The sequence below is a fragment of the Leishmania infantum genome, chromosome 36, assembly GCF_000002875.2.
Source record: "Leishmania infantum JPCM5 genome chromosome 36".
Classification (NCBI taxonomy): Eukaryota; Euglenozoa; class Kinetoplastea; order Trypanosomatida; family Trypanosomatidae; genus Leishmania; species Leishmania infantum.
Genome location: NC_009420.2, coordinates 1 through 20180, shown reverse-complemented (window position 1 = coordinate 20180; position 20180 = coordinate 1). Strand labels below are relative to the sequence as shown.

General features: G+C 56.3%; 8 protein-coding genes across 8 annotated transcripts; all 8 read left to right on the top strand.

The window, feature by feature from the left end:
- Window positions 1–333: 333 nt before the first annotated feature.
- On the top strand, window positions 334–1101 carry LINJ_36_0080 (stress-inducible protein STI1 homolog; the record flags this gene model as incomplete). Its single annotated transcript, XM_001469562.1, has 1 exon — window positions 334–1101. One exon carries the CDS (start codon window positions 334–336, stop codon window positions 1099–1101), a length of 768 nt encoding a protein of 255 aa, XP_001469599.1.
- Window positions 1102–2048: 947 nt separating this feature from the next.
- LINJ_36_0070 (conserved hypothetical protein) lies at window positions 2049–3017 on the top strand (the record flags this gene model as incomplete). The annotated part of the gene is made up of 1 exon (XM_001469563.1): window positions 2049–3017. The coding sequence occupies one exon, from the start codon at window positions 2049–2051 to the stop codon at window positions 3015–3017; it is 969 nt and encodes a 322-aa protein (XP_001469600.1).
- Window positions 3018–3874: 857 nt separating this feature from the next.
- Window positions 3875–5566, top strand: LINJ_36_0060 (putative L-ribulokinase; the record flags this gene model as incomplete). The annotated part of the gene is made up of 1 exon (XM_001469564.1): window positions 3875–5566. One exon carries the CDS (start codon window positions 3875–3877, stop codon window positions 5564–5566), a length of 1692 nt encoding a protein of 563 aa, XP_001469601.1.
- A 1735-nt stretch (window positions 5567–7301) lies between these two features.
- Window positions 7302–8963, top strand: PUF1 (the record flags this gene model as incomplete). Its single annotated transcript, XM_001469565.1, has 1 exon — window positions 7302–8963. One exon carries the CDS (start codon window positions 7302–7304, stop codon window positions 8961–8963), a length of 1662 nt encoding a protein of 553 aa, XP_001469602.1.
- A 2138-nt stretch (window positions 8964–11101) lies between these two features.
- On the top strand, window positions 11102–12400 carry LINJ_36_0040 (N-acetylglucosamine-6-phosphate deacetylase-like protein; the record flags this gene model as incomplete). The annotated part of the gene is made up of 1 exon (XM_001469566.1): window positions 11102–12400. One exon carries the CDS (start codon window positions 11102–11104, stop codon window positions 12398–12400), a length of 1299 nt encoding a protein of 432 aa, XP_001469603.1.
- A 2144-nt stretch (window positions 12401–14544) lies between these two features.
- On the top strand, window positions 14545–15003 carry LINJ_36_0030 (conserved hypothetical protein; the record flags this gene model as incomplete). Its single annotated transcript, XM_001469567.1, has 1 exon — window positions 14545–15003. One exon carries the CDS (start codon window positions 14545–14547, stop codon window positions 15001–15003), a length of 459 nt encoding a protein of 152 aa, XP_001469604.1.
- Window positions 15004–16942: 1939 nt separating this feature from the next.
- On the top strand, window positions 16943–17245 carry LINJ_36_0020 (histone H4; the record flags this gene model as incomplete). The annotated part of the gene is made up of 1 exon (XM_001469568.1): window positions 16943–17245. One exon carries the CDS (start codon window positions 16943–16945, stop codon window positions 17243–17245), a length of 303 nt encoding a protein of 100 aa, XP_001469605.1.
- Window positions 17246–19158: 1913 nt separating this feature from the next.
- SCG4 (phosphoglycan beta 1,3 galactosyltransferase 4) lies at window positions 19159–20139 on the top strand (the record flags this gene model as incomplete). The annotated part of the gene is made up of 1 exon (XM_001469569.1): window positions 19159–20139. One exon carries the CDS (start codon window positions 19159–19161, stop codon window positions 20137–20139), a length of 981 nt encoding a protein of 326 aa, XP_001469606.1.
- Between the last annotated feature and the right edge of the window lie 41 nt (window positions 20140–20180).

The following is a 20180-nucleotide window of genomic DNA, read 5'->3' as shown; positions in this document are numbered from 1 at the left end:
GCTGTTCCTATGCAATGTGCGTTCCCTTGGCGTCGCCGCATGTACGGTGTGATGTGCGTGCGTACTCCTGGCTATCTAACCACTGCTATGTCCACCTGATCACCCTTCTTCGCGTTTTCGTTGCTGCGCACAAACCTGTTTGTCGGTGCTACCTCGCCCTTTGTGTGTTCTGTGTCCTGGACTGCCTCCCACACCGGCGTGTGGTTTTACCTGATTCACCCTTGTCGCTGCGATTGTGGGGCAGAACTACGTCGCTTCCAAGCTTCACACTCTGTGTTCCCCTCTCTATCTTCTCCCTGCTCGTCTTCGACAGCTGTCGCATACTCTTGCAAAATGGAGGACTATAAGGCCAAGGGCAATGACGCCTTCAAGGCAAAACGGTATCAGGAAGCGATTGACTGGTACACCAAGGCCATCGAGCTGGACCCTAACGGCGAGGCTTCTGGTGCTCTGTACTCGAATCGTGCAGGCAGCTGGCAAAATCTGAATAACTTCGAGAAGGCCGCTGTGGATTCGAAGCAGTGCATTCGCTTACGCCCTGATTGGCTTAAGGGCTACTTCCGCTTGGGTGTCGCCATGGAGAGCATGGGCAAGTACGATGAGGCGCAGAAGGCGTTCCAGAAGGCGCTCCAACTGAGCCCGGGTAACGAGGAGGTGATGGACAAGCTGCACACCGTTAATACTAAAGTACGCGAGCGCAACGAAAAGACAAAGTCGCAGCAGTGCAAGACCCCTGAGGAGGCCAAGCAGCTTGGCAACTCCTTCTTCAAGGACGGCAAGTATGACCAGGCTGCGGAGTTCTACACCCGTGCGATTGAACTGCAGACGGAGCCCGTCAAGGAGAAGGCGGTGTACTACACTAACCGTGCTGCCTGCCACCAGCAGACGCACATGTACTCTCTGATGGTGGATGACTGCAATGCCGCGATCGAGATCGACCCGGCGAATGTGAAGGCGTACCTGCGCCGCGGCATCGCCTACGAAGGCATGGAGAAGTGGAAGCTTGCGCTGGAAGACTACACGAAGGCGCAGTCCATTTCTCCCGGCGTGGCAGGCGCGTCTCAGGGTATTCTGCGATGCCAACGTGTTCTGCGCAACTAAGTGCAACAGGCACCTTAGAACGGAAATGCGCTGTCTGCCGTAAGTGACCTCCCTCCTCTTTTGTTGGTTTCAGTTTTTCTTCTCACTCCATCCCTCGTCGTTTTTGCCTGTGCTATACATGTACCGTTCCGTGTCTCGTGTGCGCAATGTTAGCGTTGGGTTTGGCAGCTTTTTTTTCTCGTTTTCGCTAAGAGAATGCAAGCAGCGAAATGTCAGAGCTGCTGAAGAAGGCAGGAATGAGGATGAACAGACGTGATGCAGACGGTACGCAGTCACGATCATGTGATCTTCCGGACGGACTGAAGATTGGCCGCATCGAAGGAGCTGCCTCTTCCCCTCTAAAACACACACACACACACACACACACACATGCACATACAACGATGCGCGGTCGATGCAGTTCAAGCTAAACGCTCCCTTGTGTAACGCCTTCACTGAAGACAGGCTATGCGCGCACATTCAGGCAGTGAGAGCGACCTTTGTACGGAGTTCATTGGAGGCCATTGCACTTCTTCCTCACGGCTTACGTGTGCTGGAGCTTCTCTCCGCCGATCACCGGGTCCCGTGCGCCCGCGCGTCTTCTGTCCTCTCCGTAAACCTCTTCCTCTTTCCTTTGAACCATTTCTGTGTTTTTTTTTCTTTGGAAATTTCAACTCTTTCCATATCTCTCTACTGCGCACTCATCACGACGGTGCTCATGCACGAAGACAAGCAGTGTGCGCGGCGCGACTTCACGAATCCGCTGAAGCCTTCCGCGCGTCAATCGAGGAAACACCGTACTCTGCGTTTTCATCCACCCACGCGGTGCCCATTCCGGGCAACTAGAGAACTTTTGCCTCTTACCAGGGCTCAACACCGCACTCGCACACAGACGCACACCCACCCAAAAAAAAAACCTAGATAGATTCGCTCACAGGTACGGGCAGCTGCGCTGCAGTCTTGGCGCCATGGACCCGGTAAAGCGGCGACTTGTGTACGTGGCTGATGAAAATGAGGTACTCCTGAGCGAGCTCTCTGGCACTCCACCGACGCGGCAGTCGCGTCACACGCAGCTTCTCGTGCCTCTTTCTCCGCCAACGTCTTCGCAACAATCTCCCCACTCGGTGTCCCCGCCTCCGCGCCCAGTCGACGCGACCGCCGAAGCAGCGCCTGTCGCGACGGCTGACAAAGCGTTGCTCGTCTCCTATGATGGATTTCTGCTCACAGACGGCAGCGGGCGTTTCTCTACGCCCCGCGACGCTGCGCAGGCCGCCGACATTCGCGATGCTCTAAAGACATGTCGTTCCTTTCTGAAAGGATTCTTGAACGCGGCGCGACCTGAGAGTGAGTCAACAGAGTCCTGCAGCTCTGGGGCCTCTAGCTCCACGTATATGGAAGAAGAAGACTCCGACTTGGAGGAGACCAGCAGCGATGATTCGCCTGTTTCACGCCCGCGCGCCACCAAAGCCGCGAGAGCGCGTCCTCCACATTCCCATATACACAATCCGACACAGATGACAGTGGCGGAGCTGAAAGAACTTCTGCGTAATCGTGGACTTTCGATTGCTGGTAACAAGGCGTGTCTCGTGAAGCGCGTACAGAAGCTGCGTGCGCACGAGTCGGAGCGCGCGTTGGAAACTGGACCTCTACGTCTCGGTGCAGGTCAACGAACGTTGCAGGGCTCTCTCCGCCACGAGACTAAGCTGAATTCTGGCGTATCGGTGCTGTCCCCACCATTGAGTCCGCTGCCGTCGCAACGGAAGTCGCCAAACTGCCACACTAGTGACGAAAAGAACAATAGCATTTGGGGTGCGCTGGTGCACGCGGGCTCGCGCCTTTTTCGGGGAGGGGCACGCGCGTCTTGGGGGTTTCATACGCGTCCACCGGAGGACGCCGACGACGCACCGCTTTCGACGCGTCGGCGAATCAGCGCGTAGCAGCTGAGACACAGGTCTCCCTCAGCCTCCGCGACCAGCTTTTGGAGTGTTCGGTGTTACGGTTTTCTTCTGCTTGTTTGTGCCTTTTATTCTCCGCAAAAGCATCTGTCGTGTTCCACTACGCATATATATATATATATATGCGTATTGCCTTCTCTTTATCACCTTCACGGACTCTACTGTTGTGCCGCGGTGTCGTGTTTGCCTCGCGTGGGCACACTGTCTGTAACTCTTTCGTTCAACGTTGCCATGGTGAGCGTTTGGAACTCAAAAAGCTTTTGAGGGGCGCACTTTCGCTTCCTGTGAACAATCAAAGCCGCGCGGCTGCTGCTCACACGCCGACGCGCCTGCGTCCCCTTCCGTGGCGTTCTGACCACCGTGGCGCCCTACCCCTTTTTTTTGCCGTTTTTTTTTTTTTGGGGGGGGGTGTGCGAATCGGCGTAATGCACGCCGGTATGTGTTTCGGCCCTTCCCTTTGTTTCTCGATGGCGCCATCACGGTCGCGAGGGTGCTGTCTCCTTCATATCGCACTGACCATCCACCGATAACGCGTGCCCCTCCCCCCCCCCCCCCACACGCACACGTGCTCTCTCTTGTGGTGCTTCTACTGTTGGCATCGACCGTGCTCTTTTATTCCTCTCGTTGCACTACTACGAACGGCGTGCCTTCTGCGAGATTTCTCTCTCCGGTGTATTTTCGCACTTTTCGATGCTCACAAAACGTGATGCGCTCTCCAAAGGAGCCGTTGCCCTCGAACAAGTGACAGAAGTGCTTGACAAGCACGCCCCCTCCCATCCACATCATTTTTTCTATACCGGCTTTTCTTCCAGCTCGCGTACGTATTGATATGGAAAGCGATGATCCCTGAACAGATGGCAGAGCCACTCGTTATTGGTCTGGATTACGGGTCCGATTCCGCGCGAGCGGTGCTGGTGCGCGTGCGGGATGGGGCGGAGCTGCAGAGCGCCGTCTTCAGCTACCCGCGCTGGAACAAGGGGGAGTACTGCAACCCCAAGCTGATGCAGTACCGCCAGCATCCGTGCGACTACATGGAAGCGGCAGAGAATGTCATCACTAGGGTGCTGAAGGCAGCTGGCCCAGCGGCGCGGGACAACTTGGTTGGGCTCGCCTTCGATACGACCGGTAGCACACCGTGCATGGTCGACGAGACCTGCACACCGCTCGCCCTTCGCCCCTCGTTTGCCAATAACCCGAACGCTATGTTTATTCTCTGGAAAGACCACACCTCTGTAAAGGAGGCCGCTGCAATCAATGCGTTGGCACACAGAAGCACCCCCGACTACACTTCCTTCTGCGGAGGCACCTACTCCTCCGAGTGGTTCTGGTCGAAGGCGCTGCACGTGATCCGCAGCGACGAGAAGGTGTCTCAGGCCGCGTACGGCATTGTAGAGTGCAGCGAGTGGCTTCCAGCCCTCTTCACCGGTGTCACATCGTATCAGAAGCTCATTCGTTCCCGGTGCGCATGCGGGCACAAGGCAATGTGGCACGAGAGCTGGGGCGGCTTCCCGCCACGCAGCTTCTTTGACCAGTTGCACCCGCGCTTGGGGCTCTTGCGGTCCCGCATGAGCGACGCCACAGAGACCATCGACAAGCCGGTGGGTACACTGAGCGAGGAGTGGGCGCTGCGTCTTGGATTGAGCACGAGGGTGGCCGTGGCGTGCGGCGCCATCGATGCTCACCTCGGCGCCGTTGGTGCCGGCATCAAGCCTTACTCCTTTGTGCGTGTCATGGGAACGTCGACCTGTGACATGATGGTGATCGACTCCAGCATTCTCGGCCACCGCCGCGTAAAGGGAATTTGTGGGCAGGTCAACGGCTCTATCGTGCCACATATGATTGGCCTCGAGGCTGGTCAGTCCGCGTACGGCGACGTCTTCGCGTGGTTCTCTGAATTTCTCCAGTACTCCTCTGTACGACTCATAGCCAGCACGACGCTGCTCGACGAGAACGCCAAGGCAGAGCTGAAGCGTGAGATAAAGAGGAAGATGCTCATCACCCTCACCGAAGATGCCAGTCGGATTCGTCCCGGCGAGAGCAGCGTGCACGCCCTGGACTGGTTCAACGGACGGCGCACCCCTGATGCCAACCAGAACCTCAAATCGGTCATCGGAGGCCTTACCCTCGGTAGCGACGCGGCAAGTGTATATCGCGCGCTGGTGGAGGCGACGGCGTACGGGTCGCGCGCCATCGTGGAGCGCTTTCGACGAGAGGGTGTCCGCATTGACAGCGTCATTGCAGTTGGTGGCATCGCTAAGAAGTCGCCGCTGGCCATTCAGATCCTTTCGGACGTGCTGAACATGCCTATTACCGTGTGTAAAAGCGAGCAAGTCTGTGCGTTGGGATCTGCTATTGCCGCTGCAACGGCTGCGGCGTGTTACGAGAGCATCCCTGAGGCGCAGGAAAAGATGGCGAGCGGCTCTTCTACCGCGTACAAGCCGTGCCCAGAGGCTGCTCGGGTGTACGATGAGCTATACAAGCGTTACATCGAGCTTGCTGCGAGCACTGAACAAATGTATTCGCACATGTAGGCATAAAAGTGTTCGCAGTGAACACCTGCGCGCATGTCTTGGAGGGTGCCACTGCCTGTATCTCTAGCTTTTTTTGTTGTTGTTGATGGTTTCCAAGTCCTCGAGACCTTGTGCGATGCCGTCGCATCTCTTGTGCACCTGACAAGTTAGCGCAACGCCTAGCCCCTTTTCAAAGCAGCTCAGCATCTCTTTCACGTTTTTTCCCCGTTCCTTGTACTGTGTGCCTCCATTTTGGCGTTGGGTAGGAAGTGAGCAGAAGGGGACGGCGGTAGCAATGCCGTCCTCTTTTCTTTGCCTGCTTCCGTCTTTCGCGTTTCACCAAATACGTAGATGGGTGCGACCGAGTATGGTATCGCAAAGAGGACTTGGGAGTGGAGGCCGAGGCTACTTTCGACCCTCGAGCGAGGTGACAAAAGCGAGAGAGTGCACCAAGAGAAGAAAAGATGCACGCACACACATACTCACCGCAACGCTGTTGCAGACAGTCAAGGCAGAACAACCTGTGAGCACCAAATTGAAAAACGATTTTCTTTTCTCCTTTTTTTTAATGCGTTCCTAAAGACGATCTCACTCACAAACAAAAACGACGAACGGGGGCCAGGCTCAAGAGCTGCTACTTTCAGCGGCCAGGGGAAGGACAGCTTTCAGTGCATGTGAAGGCGACACGCACCTACTGTCTGACACTTCTTGCTTCCCAACTGTATGCACCAAGCGTTTTTTTTTTTCTCTTGTTAGCGTTAACAAATGTCAGTGGTGCCATCATTACTCCACCGAAAGGAAGGCCGCAGCTTCCGATATTCTTCCTGATGCAGTTGTACACCGTTTTTTTTTTGTTACGATCCCTTTTCCCAAAGGTCACTGAGACATCCAAAAAAAAAAACAGCGACTGTTGGCGTCACCCCATGACGCAATGAGTTTAGGGCAACGCTACACCCTCCCTTTAGCCGCTCTCGTCATCGCCAACAACGATTTTCATCGCAGACGGTGCACCCTAGCAACTCTCTTTCTCCCATCTTGCCCATCGCGCCACCATGAACTCCTTACTCCGGCCGCCCTCGTCGTTTCTGTGGAGTAATCTCCCGCTATTCATGAGATCATCTGTTCTCACGCTTCTCTCCTTACTCCCATCAGCTTTCTGTCCGCCGGTATACACAACTTAGCACTCATCGTTCCCGAAGAAGTCGCGGTGCGGGAGTACGTATTCCCTGTCGCTCGTGCACACAATACTACTGAATTCTCGAAAGGCTTGAGAAGCCGTGTAGGTGCACTGCCGTACACTGACACCCACACAAACACCAAAAACGCGAACAAAACACACACACACACTGTGTGCCTAGTACAGTTTTTTCTTTCCGTTTGCTTCCGACGTCTACCGACGTTTCAATTCGAAACGTGTTTGTCTCACTCTCTTTTGCCCTTCTGTCACTCTGGTGTGTCTGGATTTCTCTTTTCTATTTCCCTCTTGGTTTGTCCTTACGCTGTGATTATTGTGCCTTTTTCCTTTGTTGTGCGTCGCGGCCAACAAGGGAGTATCTGTGCGTCACATTACACGTCGCCTCACTTGCAGCTGCTGCACACGCACATTTCAAAAAAAAAAACCTCGCTGCCCGCGCAGACCCTCTCTCTCCCCTCCTCTCTCCTCGCCTTTGCTTTCAGACTCGATTCCTCTCTCCCTGACACACACACACACACACACACAGAAAGAAGGGGATTCGGCAATCGCCATTCCGCCAACATGTCGTCAGAGGAGAAGTTGACAGCCCTCTACGCGCGCCGCCAGGAGATTCTCAAGGACCTCTCTGAGGTGGATACGAGCATCAAGTTCCTCGAAAGTGAGATCCAAACGAAGGCAACGGAGGCGGCGAAGCGCACCATCGACGAAAACAAGTCAGGCAACGCGGACGTGGATCGAGTGAACGAGGTGATCGCCAGCTGCGTGCGGGATGCCACGGGGCTTCGAGACGCACTCAAGTTGGTTGAGGCGTGCCGCTACGTACAGGAGTTTGGCAAGGAGGATGACGCGGCGCGGCAAAAGATCCCGTTCCGCAACGTGTTCGCGCAGGAGTGCATTCGCCATGCGCTGGACCTGTCCAATGACGCCAACGGAAGCGAACTGATGCAGCACCTGGTGCCGCTGCTGCGCTCGGGAACAAAGCCGGTCACCATGGGCGACATTTTCTACGACCCCACAACGAACGAGCACGACCTGTCGGAAGTGCTGCTGCTGATTAGGGAGCTTTCCAGCGATATTGTCACGGTGGCGTGCAACACGAATGGCGCGCGCGTCTCCCAGCGCATCATCGATGTGCTGTGCACACATGAGGAGTTCGATGTGTACACGAGTGTGCTGGAGCCATCGATTGTCGACGTTGCGAAAGACATTAACGGCAACCACTCCCTCTCAAAGCTGATCACGTCTGCCCGCTTTTGCCAGCTGGGCGACTCCGACAAGAGTGCCTCCGGCGCTGCCGCGATATACGAGCGCATCTTCCAGAAGATAGCCGACAACTGCATCGACATTTGCAAAAACCGTCAGGGGTGCTGCATCATTCAAAAGTGCCTGCAACACGCCCCCAAACCGTATCACACTACCATCATCAACACGGTACTCAACAACTCGCTGAAACTGGTGCAGGATCCCTTTGGCAACTATGTTGTTCAGTTCATTCTCGACAAGCAGCAAGATATCAACGGCTCAAAGAAGGAGGACGCTGACGACGACGCCGTGCCGACGGCGCCGAACTACACCAATCAAATTATTAGGCAGATGCTCCATCACGTGGCCGAGCTCTCGTGCAACAAGTTTAGCAGCAATGTGATTGAGAAGTGCCTGAAGACGTCGTCGCCAGATGTGCGACAGCTGTTGGTCGACGAACTCACGGCGCCGCATGTCTTGCCAAAGCTGCTGACAGATAGCTTCGCGAATTACGTTATTCAGACGGCCATCTCCACCGCCTCCGACGATGGCCAACTGACGCAGCTGCGCGACGCTATCATACCTCTGCAGAGTCTCCTGAAAAACTCCCCGTATGGCGTGAAGATCGAGTCGAAGCTATCCCGGCGCCACCGTGAAGCAGCGCGGCGTCTGCTGAAGAAAAAGGAGGCTGCCACGACCGTCACACAGGCTCCACCTGCACAACAAGAGCCGCTTCTTCCGCCCTACATGCCCCCACAAGGAATGTCAGCCATTCCAATGATGGCGCCAGACGCTTCCATGGGTCAGCAAGTGTCGTTCACCAACCTGAATGCTGATATGGCCTCCTTCTTGCAGCCGCAGCGGATGATAGGCATGCCTTTTGTGTTGCAAGGACAACAGATGATCAGCATCCCCAATGCACCACCGCCATCTTTCACCATGGGCATGATCAACGGTAGCGGCCTGCCTGAGTACCGCTAAGCGGTACGCAGTGCCCACCCCTGCCTTCTGTCGATCCTTCTCGCACGCAATAACACCGCTCCCCTCCGTGTGGCTCCTCTCCGTCTCCCATGTGAAGACGAGGGCTTGCTTGCTCTTTTCCCATTTTACCTTTGTCGCTTTTCCTTCACTCACGTCCAAGCTCGTTCCTTCTCTAGCCTGCTCCGTCCTCTCTCACTCTCTCTCTGTGGCTACCCTATCCAAAATGAAGAAAGACATGACTGTTATACGCGCTCGGTTTGATTCGTTGTATCTTATTTCCTCTTTTCTTTCCCTTTCCTTTCATTTTTTTTTCTGTATTGCGTGTGCGCGTGAAACAATCGCGCCCATTGCAACCACCGACACACTGTCAGGCATCTGAACGTGTGAAAGCTGTTGGCGGTCCTTTAGCGACCGTTTCAACGTCTAAGAGGGCTCCTCGAGGTGCCGAGGTGCTGCTACGGCGGGAACAAGAGACTCGAGGGCATCAACGCTGTGCGCTACTCTTGTGGGAGTGTTGTAAACTCAGCTGAGTGGCTCTTGCAGCGCCATCGCTCAGTAGGGAGTCCTTGAGCGCATGCGCGTGTTTGTGGACTGCTCACGCGGCACAGAGTGTCGCTCGACGCTGCGTTGGGCGCGGAAAGGCCCCGTTTGCCAACTTCCTCGCTTGAGAGGTTAAGTCTCGGACGAAAACGAGATGTCGACCCAGGCAACACATCCACAAGACGCTGCTGTCCTCTCGCAGCCAACGCTTTAAGTAGGTGTTGCTGTGTCTTTGCTACAGTGGATCCCAGCAAGCGTTCCACCCACTGAAAAGAGCAAGAAGACACCAGGGCGCGATCACCACGGTTACCTCGAAAAAAAAAGTGCCACACGTTCCATGAAGCATAACAACTAGAGAAAACATGAATGACAGCACCACAGACAAAAAAAAAACTGGCGGGATTGCAGAAGGAGTACACGGATGAGGTGGATGCCCTTACTCGTCTCGTCTTTTCCTTTTTCTTCGTTTCGTCAGCACATGCCTGGGAGACACCGAGGAGAGCGGTGGGCTGAGGGGCGATAGCTACAGATCTTGTACGTGCTCAAGACGCACTCTTGATCTCAGTGGTGTTCTTCTTTGTTTCCATGTTTCCTCTGAGGATGGTGACGCGTTCCTCTGTGCTTCATTCTTACAGTTGAAGAAAACGTTCATTTTGTTTCTGTTGTTGGCCCTCTTTTCGCTTGTTTGTGCTCTCTCTTGTTTCTGTGCGGGACGGTGCGCATGCGTGTTCCTGCGCATGGATGTGCGGGTGTGTGTCCTCGTCATTCTTAATTAACTCTCTAAGAAAAAAAGAAGACCCCAAAGCCACCTATGCAAGCGATGGAGAGCACAGAGAACAACAGCAGAATACCAAACGAAAAAGAAGCAACACCAAACGCCCGAAATGAATTGAACAGAATCGCAGAGCCGAGGTGCCTCGAAGAACACCTCTAGCTCACTACGAGGCAATGCGCGATCGCAGAGTCTGCGGCGCTTTCACCTCTCTCTGTCCGTTTACAGACGATCACTCTGCAGCAGCGGAGGCCACCCTGCCGCTGCACCGGATACTTACTTTCTCTCAAGGACGTGCTCATGCCACTGCCAGCGATGTCTCGGTGAAAACGTGCCTACAATTACATCCATGCGAAGCGGGCTGTCTCACTCGATTACTCCAATCCTATTCCACCTCTTTTTCTCTTTGTCGGCGCGTTCGACGTTCTTTTCTCTCTCTGGGGGTTTCTATACGTCGCTGACATGCGTGTCTGCTGGCGCATCACACAGCTTGCAAATACGAAGGCTCCTCAAAACGGACGCTTTTGCGCCCTCCTTTCATTGCCTTGTGTGTTTTGCTGTGGCTACTTTCGCTGCTTTTCTCGACTCAAGACCGGTGTGGGCCACTACCTTCTTCTCACGCATAGGAGAAACAAAACGCTCCCAACACGTTCTCTTCACTGTACCTCCTTCCCCACTCCTCACTCCTCCTCCACCTCTTTCGCACACACGCACAAACACTCGCACACTCCGGCATCGATTTTATGCACGCGTGTTTTGCATAGTAGATCATACCTTCCCTCCCCCCAAAAAAAAAATAGAACGTAGCGGGAAAAGGGCGAAGGCGATGGGCAACGTTACGGTTATCAAGGGTAACATCGTGACGACCTCAAAGGTGCTCTACGGTGGCTGTGTAATCGTCGTAAATGATCTAATTGTGTCTGTGTGTGACAATGAGGCTGTTGCCCGAAAAGAGCTCGGCGAGCTCGAGAATACGCATCCAGGCGTAGGCGCGGCCACCTGGTACGAGGCCGCGTTTGTGCTTCCTGGGTTCGTAGATATTCACAACCACGGACTGGGCGGTGCAAGCGATGTGATTGGGCACTGGTCGAACCCAGAGTACTCCCTGAAGGAGCTGGCTCGGTGCGGCACGCTCACAACCTTGGCGTCCATCATCTTCTCCGACAGCCACAAGAAACTGGTGACGGACTGTATTGATGCCATCGAGAAGCGCGTGGGGACCTATACGAAGGACAACTGTATTCTGGGCGGTATCCATGCCGAGGGCCCCGTCATTCACGACCGCGGCGGCCTGCCGGAATGCAAGAGTGAAATGAGCCTCGGCGACTTCAAGCGGCTCGTCGACTCTATGCCGTCCTTGCGCGTCATGACCATCTCGCCACACATCGAGGCACGGTGTAACTACGAGAAGATACGCCACCTCCTCGAGAAGAAGGTGCGCGTTGCCCTCGGGCACGACCGCGCCGCCTCCAAGTCGGAGATTATGGGCGCCCTCAAGCTGGCAACCTCGGAGGAGGAGAAGATGCATGTTACCCACTTGTGCAACGTCTCCACGTTCAATCACCGTGCCAGCTCACTGGTGAACACGGCCATGTGTCCGCGGTTCCCGAACGCGCCGCTCTACAAAGGTGCGCGCCCGCCAACGCTGGAGATCATTGCTGATCTCATTCATGTTGATAGCGTCACACTTCAGTCTGTCCTGGCGTCACGCAGCGTTGAGGACATTGCCATCATCACAGACTGTATCTCGGCACACATCCCTGGCAAGCACGTGGTGTACAACGGGCGTGACAGCGTTGTGCAGGCGGGTGGGGCGTGCTATCTCTGTGACTCGTTTGGCCGCGCGTCCAACACCCTGGCGGGCGGCACTAGCATGCTAGCCGACCTGTTCCATATCCTTATCACACTCTTCTGCAAGGATGTCGTCGAGGCCTGCTTGCACACCGCCACCGTGCCCGCCCGAATCGCGAACCTGCCCGACGTGGGCGCAATCGCTGTGAGAAAGAAGGCCAATCTGCTTCTTTTTGACGCGGAGCTCAACACAATCGAGAAGCGCATGATTCACGGACACTGGACCTCGCACAAACCGTACACGATCCTTCACCCCTCTGTAACCCATCTGTGAGCAAAGCCACATCGTCTATCTAGCTACCTGTGTCTCTGTCTCTCTCACCCTGTGCCTTCTGTGTGGTCCCTCGCCAGACTCCTTCCCGCTCCCTCCCCCTTTTCGCGCCGCTGTGCTCCCGCCCGCTCTCTCGCGTGCCAACCCGTGCTTCCTGAGTAAACATACAGCTGAGGAATAGCTCGAAAGACAACTGGTGGAGAGGTGGTGTGTAGGATGTTTTGGCCGCTGCACTTCTGGCGTAGGGTCTGATGTTGTGGATGTGGGCAGAAACCTAACAGCAGCAGAGAACACCCTTCACGGCAGCAAGTGCTGCCGACGTAATGGAAATATCCTCCTCTTTTCTCTCACCTTTCATTTTCTGTTTTGTTCACACCCACTTGTCATCACCTGCGTGGGTGTGCCGTGTGGAGGGGAAGGGGGAAATAGTCGTCCGCACCTTCACAGCAAGGCGCCAGAAGAAAAGTTGCCGCACGACAAAAAAAGGGCAGAGTGACATTCCCCGAACCCCAGCACACGGGAAGAAACGAAAACCCGTCGCCAGTGCATGTGCGTGAGAAGATGGCAGCACAACGGCATGTACCTTCAGGAAGAAAAAGTGATCTACTGAAAGTGTAGACTCTCTGACTCTTCTTCACCATTCACGTGGTCGCACACCCGGGCATACGCAGACGCACATGCACAAACAGAGAAGAAAGGGAAGAGTAACCTGCTTTTTTAGCGTCCTTGGTTATCATTTTCCGCTGATAATGCCGAGCACCTGTCCGTGGTATCACAGGGCCCCGTGCCCCATACTCTGTGGGGGCTCCACGAGCCTGCAGCCTGCCCTCGTGGTACCCTGAGGGACTCTTGGTGCCGGCGGACAGGTCTGCGCTGCGATCCTGTGCCAAAGAGACTTGCGACCGTGATCAAGATGGGCCTGGCTCACTAGCGATTGTGTCGACGATTCGACAGACAGTCGAAAGACAAATCCATACCAACAAGCACCGAAATCGCGTGTGTGCAAAGCATGCGGCATCCCCCCTACATCCCGACCGGGCGCACTGGTGAGACACAGGTGGCGGAGGCATGACGAGAGGACCCCGCGTTTACGTCATCGAGCCCTCCTGGCTCCACTGTGGAGAGTGACCGCGCCACATTGTGGTATGCCGTGGCTGGAAGCGGCTCGCCACCAAAAAGAAACACGGGATACAGGTAGGGGGTGCGCAGAGTCTATGAGAGCCTTGGCCTGAAGCTGGTCAACGTGCCCTCCCTGAGCTCATGCGGCATGCGTCCAGATCCCTCTTCCTCCTTCCACTACCCGCACAGTGGATGCCACTGCCTCGGCCCCTGGAGCATGGCCCTGGACGGGGGAGACCGCCTTTGGCTCGAGGGGTTACCGCCCCCCCCCCTCTCTCCACCCCGAGTCTCTCCGTCTGGCGCCGGTCGTGCAGCACCTATCCGACGAGGGGACGAGGAAGGGCACGAAGACTCCGCTGGACGCGTTGAGCCGATTCGACGGCAGACGGTATTCGCCCGAGAAGATCGAGATCTCGCGGTGCTCCTACAGAGGCCGGTGCGCTGACATGGTATGCCGCATCTTCTTGACTGGCTCATGGCAGAACAGCGCCTTGACAAGGAAAAAGCATCTGTTTTGCTGATTCCCACTAATATACCGGGCAAAGGCGTACGTGCACGGGATGGTGGCTCACAGTGCCATTACGGCTTCCTCAACTCGTGCAGATGATGAACACTGAACTACTGGGAGGTGTTCTTTAGCAGATTACGCACTGAACGTCTGCTGTTTTGGACTCCATGGGCTGGCGTGGGAGGAGGTTCTTGTGAGCTTAGCGCACAGGCTCTGTGTATACTAGATCCTCCACGGGCGCCTTGCTTTTCTTCCTTGCCTCTTTCTCCAGACAATCCAGCAGCTGCGAGTGGAGGGTGTTGTTCGGGAGCGCAGCTCCAGTTCCTGCCTCGCTGCTGTTGCACGCCAATTCAACAGTATCCCTTGCTCGTCTGTATTGCACTCTTCTCCTCTTTTTTTCCCCAGAAGCCACGACAGCGAATACTTTCAGTACTGAAAATACTCAAGCAGCGTGTGCACAAAACTCAAAAGGCGCCATCTGCGCAAGTACGCCGACTACCGTGTTGTGCCGCTGTCTACAATGGGCTGCACTGCTAGCAAAACCAAAACTCCCGTTGCCAACGTTGCGAGTAAAGGCGCAGATGAGTTCTACGCACTCGCGACCACTGAGCGGCACCCTGTAGCCCAGAAGCTGTTGGAGGAATGGGTTTTATTTGTAGATGCGCAGGCGCGCCGCAACGCGGGGGACTCTAGTGCAGCACGCGCGTACCAGACCCGCCTCAAAGAGGTCTGGGCTGATACCGCCAATCACCCAGTCACACACCGCTCCGTCGATTATGTTGGCAAGATGTTTCTCGAGTACATCAAGGAAGACCTGTCTCACCGCGGCTGGGGCGGCAACTTCGACTACAAGGTAGCTGGTGTCGTCACGCAGGGCTTCCTGAAGGCGAACGCCAACATTGATACGGCACTCAGCGACACTCCTGAAGAAGTGACATGGGAGATCAAGATCCACTACGATAGTCTAGGGGTGTCGTAGCTGAGCATGGGGAGTGGGGCGGCGACGGTAGCAGCGATAGACGAAGGAGAGGCCACTGGGGATGGCATTCACAAAGGAGGCCTGCGAAGTTGCAGCTTCGCAGTGCACTGCGCGCTAGCAGATGCCGTTCTTGGTGTACAAGGTCCTGGCTGGGCAGCGTCTCTGTCTCCGCAGTTTCGCTTGGCCTTTCGTACTTTCTGTTTCGTTGGGTTCTGTTTGTATGTTTACGGGCGTGCATGTGTTTCTCTGGAGCAGCATTGATTCCTGTGCAGTGGCGATGGCCTATACGTGTTCTCACTTTGGGGTGGACCAAGAGCGCACTCTGTCTCTAGGACGTTTTCCCCAATCAGTGCATTACAGCCACCCGCGCACCAAAAGAAAGGCAAGAAAAGAATCAATGACTCATTCTCTTGTTTGTCTGCTACCATGGACAGACATCGACCCACCGAAATTCAGTCTACAAAGTCGCGTCTGACCCGCCACGTAAGGGGGACGGTCGGATACGGGGTGTTGGAGCGGCAACCTTTCGCTCTTCCAAGCCGGTTTACACAGCGACAGCTACAAGCAAAGCAGCGGTACAACCACCCTTCCCGTGCGCCGAGACGACACCGATGGCCTTATCAACTCGGTTGTTCGTAAGAACACTTGTTCAACCATGAGAATCTATCCCAACAACATCGACACCATTGTCTCTACGTCACCTTCTGTTTTCCTGGATCTCTCCTTCATTTCCCTGTCTCTCGCGCTACGTGAGTCCTTGTACACCCCCCTGCGAGGCATCCACAGCTTCTGTGATCAAGGTTCGCAAGCGCCGTCGTGTCCGATGACAGGCACACCCCTGTAGCACCTGATTTGCGATGTGCGTGGGGGTGAGCATTACCAAAGCGGTCACGTGGAAAGCACCTTGTCATTTGCGTGGTTCAGAAGGGAGCGCCGTGCTGACTGCTTTAGGCGGGCATGCTCCCATATACTGGGGGAGCGAGGCCTCATAACCGATATTCCACCTCGTGAACGCGGCGACCTGCAGCGGCATTTTATGAAAATGCGCTATAGCAGCCTCGCCCTTCACGCCGCCGCCGCGGTCGGGTCGCATTCAGCTGTCGGCCAAGCCTGTCTCGCGCTCACCGCACAACGTCCCTGAAACTCGGCGTTGCCACGAACGTCGGTTCAGGCACTGGCAGAGACCTCCCTTACCTCGCTGCTCAATGATGGGACGTTGCCGGCTTCCACGCCCACGCTCACTTTGTCGGCGACCACCAAAGCCTTGTGAACTCACAAGGACGTAACCGCCCGTGTGAGAGGTTTCGTCGCTGACGCACGCGCACCATTACTGTGACTTGCTGCCTGCTCTCACCCAGTCCGTCCTCACTTCCCTCACCGCCCGCTTCCCTCAAGGCTCGAGACCCGAACGTAGAGGTGCTTCGGCCTAGAATCATCTTCTCACAGACTTCCAGCACACCGCCCACACGTACGCGAGACAGGAGAAGCGGGTTTTTTTATGCCGGTGCATTTGATACCACAATGCTTGCCCACACGTTTTCTTGCTTAACCGCCCAGTCCGACTCCTTGGGGCATGGCTGCCCAATGATCCACGCCATGGAACGCGGGATGTGCGTTCTCGTCGAAAGACTAATATGTGCCAAGTGCGACAAGATCCCGCATGTACGCGCCCATTTTGACACTTTCCGCCCTCATGCTTGTGCGAGACGGCTTGGCGTCGTTGCCAGAAACGAATCCTCCCTCTGCCACAGACGCCCACCCACTGCGGTCTTCTTCTAAGCACGCTCCATTGGACACGTGTTCTCTTCATGTACTACTTGCCTTTCCGTATACCGCCATCTTGTTCCTCCTTACCGTACACATCCAAAAGACGTCGCGTCACTTCTCGACTCCGCATTTTTTCTCTTTCACGTTCTCCTCCTCTCTGCATATATCAACAATGGCCAAGGGCAAGCGCTCCGCTGATGCCAAGGGCAGCCAGAGGCGCCAGAAGAAGGTGCTGCGCGACAACATCCGCGGCATCACTCGCGGCTGCGTCCGCCGCATGGCGCGCCGCGGTGGCGTGAAGCGCATCTCGAGCGAGGTCTACGAAGAGGTGCGCCGCGTGCTGAAGGCTTACGTGGAGGACATTGTGCGCTGCAGCACGGCCTACACCGAGTACGCGCGCAAGAAGACGGTGACGGCGTGCGATGTTGTGAACGCGCTGCGCAAGCAAGGCCACATCCTCTACGGCTACGCGTAAATGCTTGCAGAGCCGCTGCACACTCATAGATACACCTTCTTTGTTCCTGCCATCGTTTCTGTGGTTTCCTTGGCTTTCGACTTCCCCTCCCCCCACTATGGCTTTTCTTCTGTCTCGTGCTGACACCTTCCCCTACCCATCGCTGTTTGCTGGCGGCGGTACAGAAAGAAAACAGCACACCCACTCCACTGCATACCTGAAGAGCGGTCGTGCGCTGCCGTATCCGAAGCACGCTCTCGGCGTCCGTGTCTATGGAGGCTGAGTGCAGCCCCGCCCCCTCCCTGCCTCCCTCAACGCCCGCCGGCGCCAGAGGTCACCACGCGGGATGCTGGGCCGCCTCTTCGACATTGCCACTCCTCCGCCGCCGCTTGCTCGCTCATTGTCTGTGCCACAGCACCATGCGCCCCCTTTCACTCTTTGCGCTTCTCCTCGTCTCCTTATGTTCTCTGTTCGCACACACATAACACGCACGAGCTCACAGACGGAGGCACCCGAATGCAGAGGACACGCGGGATCGTGCATCCGCTGCTCAGCTTCGTGAAGCAGATGCCGGGCGGCGATGGGTGCTTTTCACTGACATTCGAGCCAGTGGGAAAGAGAGCGCATCCGTACAGCCGACGGCGCGAATCAAGGAAAAAGTACGAGCTCTGAGAACGGCGCACCTGGGACCGCCTTTTCCCACCTCCTCAGCCTCATACGCCTGTGGCGATCTCCTGTTCTCGACTTCTCAAGGTAGACGTTCTTCTGTTGCACCCTCACCCGCATCCGCGCGTGTGAGTGGCGGATTGTGACGCGGATAAAATCAAGCTCGCCATGCGCTGCTCCCTTTTCCTTCCCCGGTGCCTGTGCCCACCAGTGGGGAGGGGTTCAGCAGCCTATTTTCGATCGCGTTGCTGATTTGGCCTTTGCGCTTCGTTTTCGGGTGGTCGACGCTGCTGGCTGTTTTGCGCTTCGCTGTAGTGTACAGCGTATCGTGGCGCCGCGCTGTTCTCTTTCGCGTTTTCGGCACGGCCTGCCCACCGCACGCCACGTACTCTGTCTGTGCATCAAACAGCAGGCCATCCGGGTACAGGCTCGATTTCACTCACCGACGACAGCGCACCCGTCCAACGCGCGCCGCCCTCTTCCCTTGCACCTCTGCCACTTTTGCTTTCCTCTCCTGTGCGTGTGGCTACTCCTCTGCTTCTTCTCGCGTAGAGGAGGAGGGGCATCGGCACTGCTGACGCGTCTCCCACTGAAGTACGTGCAGGCCCTCCCTCTTTTCTGTTAGGCGCTGGGGACTTTCCATCGAACCGCGCCGGATGCCAGCGAAAGGTGCAGCGGGGTGACTGCCGCGCACATCCTTGCAAAGGAAAGTCTTGCCCATTTTTGTCTCGGGGAAGAGAAACTCAGACCTGTTTTGTGTGGCAACAGCCTGCACGACCAAAAAGGCAAACAGCCTCACCATTTCCACAGCGCCGCTTCGGTGTTGCTCGACGCCGTGACATCTTCCACTGTCACTTCGAGTCACCCGATTCACGAGTCCTTTGACCATCTCACGGCGCCCACCTTCCCCCAATTCCCTCCGCCCATCTCTCTATATCTCCCTCTCTCTATTTCTCCCTACATCCACCCACCCACACCCACACCCACACCCACACCCGCACACAGGCACATGCAAGTGGAGGGCGGCACAGGTCCGCTGACTCGCGCGCCCTTTGCAGTCGCACCGACGCGCTCACAACTCTTCTTCACCGCTGCCCTGTGTTGCCGTGCAATCCTCTTCGGCCGCCCTCGATCCACCTGCGTCTCTGTCCGTGGTCCTGCTGTTTCGCTGTACGCGGCCAAGAGTGTGCTCGTGCCACTTTACCACCCACCTGCACACCTTAGGCACTCCTTCCCCCACCACCTCACTGCACGCGAAGTACACCCTCATGCGAGAGGAGAACAATGCGCCACCGGCGTGGGCTCCCAGGGACACGCACCGCGCCGACCCTCTTCAGCTGCTTTCCTCCCCTCAGAAGCACTGCGGGCTGAGCAGCGCTGCGGAGAGCGGACAGGGCTGTCACTCGCGCTCACACGGCAAGCCGGAGGTGGATTCGACTCGAGAGGCGAGCGGTGATAAGAGTAGCGCCAGCACACTGTCGAGAAACGATGACTTCTTGAATGAAGTAGCACAGACCCACTCGTTCAGATTTTGCGGACATCCTCGACGATCCGCGGCACAATGTCTGCGTTCACAAATTCAAAAACGTTTCCTGGTTGCGCTAGCCGTCTTACTTGCTCTCATAGTCATGGTTCACTGTGCTATCAGCCGATTCACGATCAATGTAGGCTCACAACAGAAGCGGTCGATACGGTTGTCAAAGGAGGCGGCCCGTCGATCTGAGTTTCCATCGCCGTTTTCCGTCCTCGTGCACCACGAGACTGCTGTTGAGCGGTTGACGACCACACAGCGCGGTCTTGCTGCCTCTGAAACTGACTCTCTGGTGCGACTGGACCCTGATCAGCTGCCTTCGTGGACGCTGCGCGTGATCGACGAGGACTGCACGATGTGCTTCGACAACGTCACGTACGCTTCTGCGGTTGCTGCGAATGCGGGGAGATCGACTGACAGGACGGGAAACCAGAGGCTGAAAGGGCTTTCCGTGTTCGCGACAACATCTGCGCCGCTGGGCCTCATGGGGCCCATGTTGTTTGCCATGGCGAGCGTGACGGACGACGTGGACATTGCAACTGAACTGCCGCGGTGGCAATGGGTGACCCGGTCGTACGCGCAGCAGCGCGGCTTCGTCCACGCGTCGCAGTCGAGGGGCACAGGTGAGCGACCGCGGCACTTGATCGTGAAAGGCATACCTTCAACGGACCAGCCGAAGCGCTACCCGCTTAGGGCGCGCAGCGGGCGACGTGGTTGACGTACCGAGAGGTTGCGCGCCCGGAACACTTACTGTCGCGG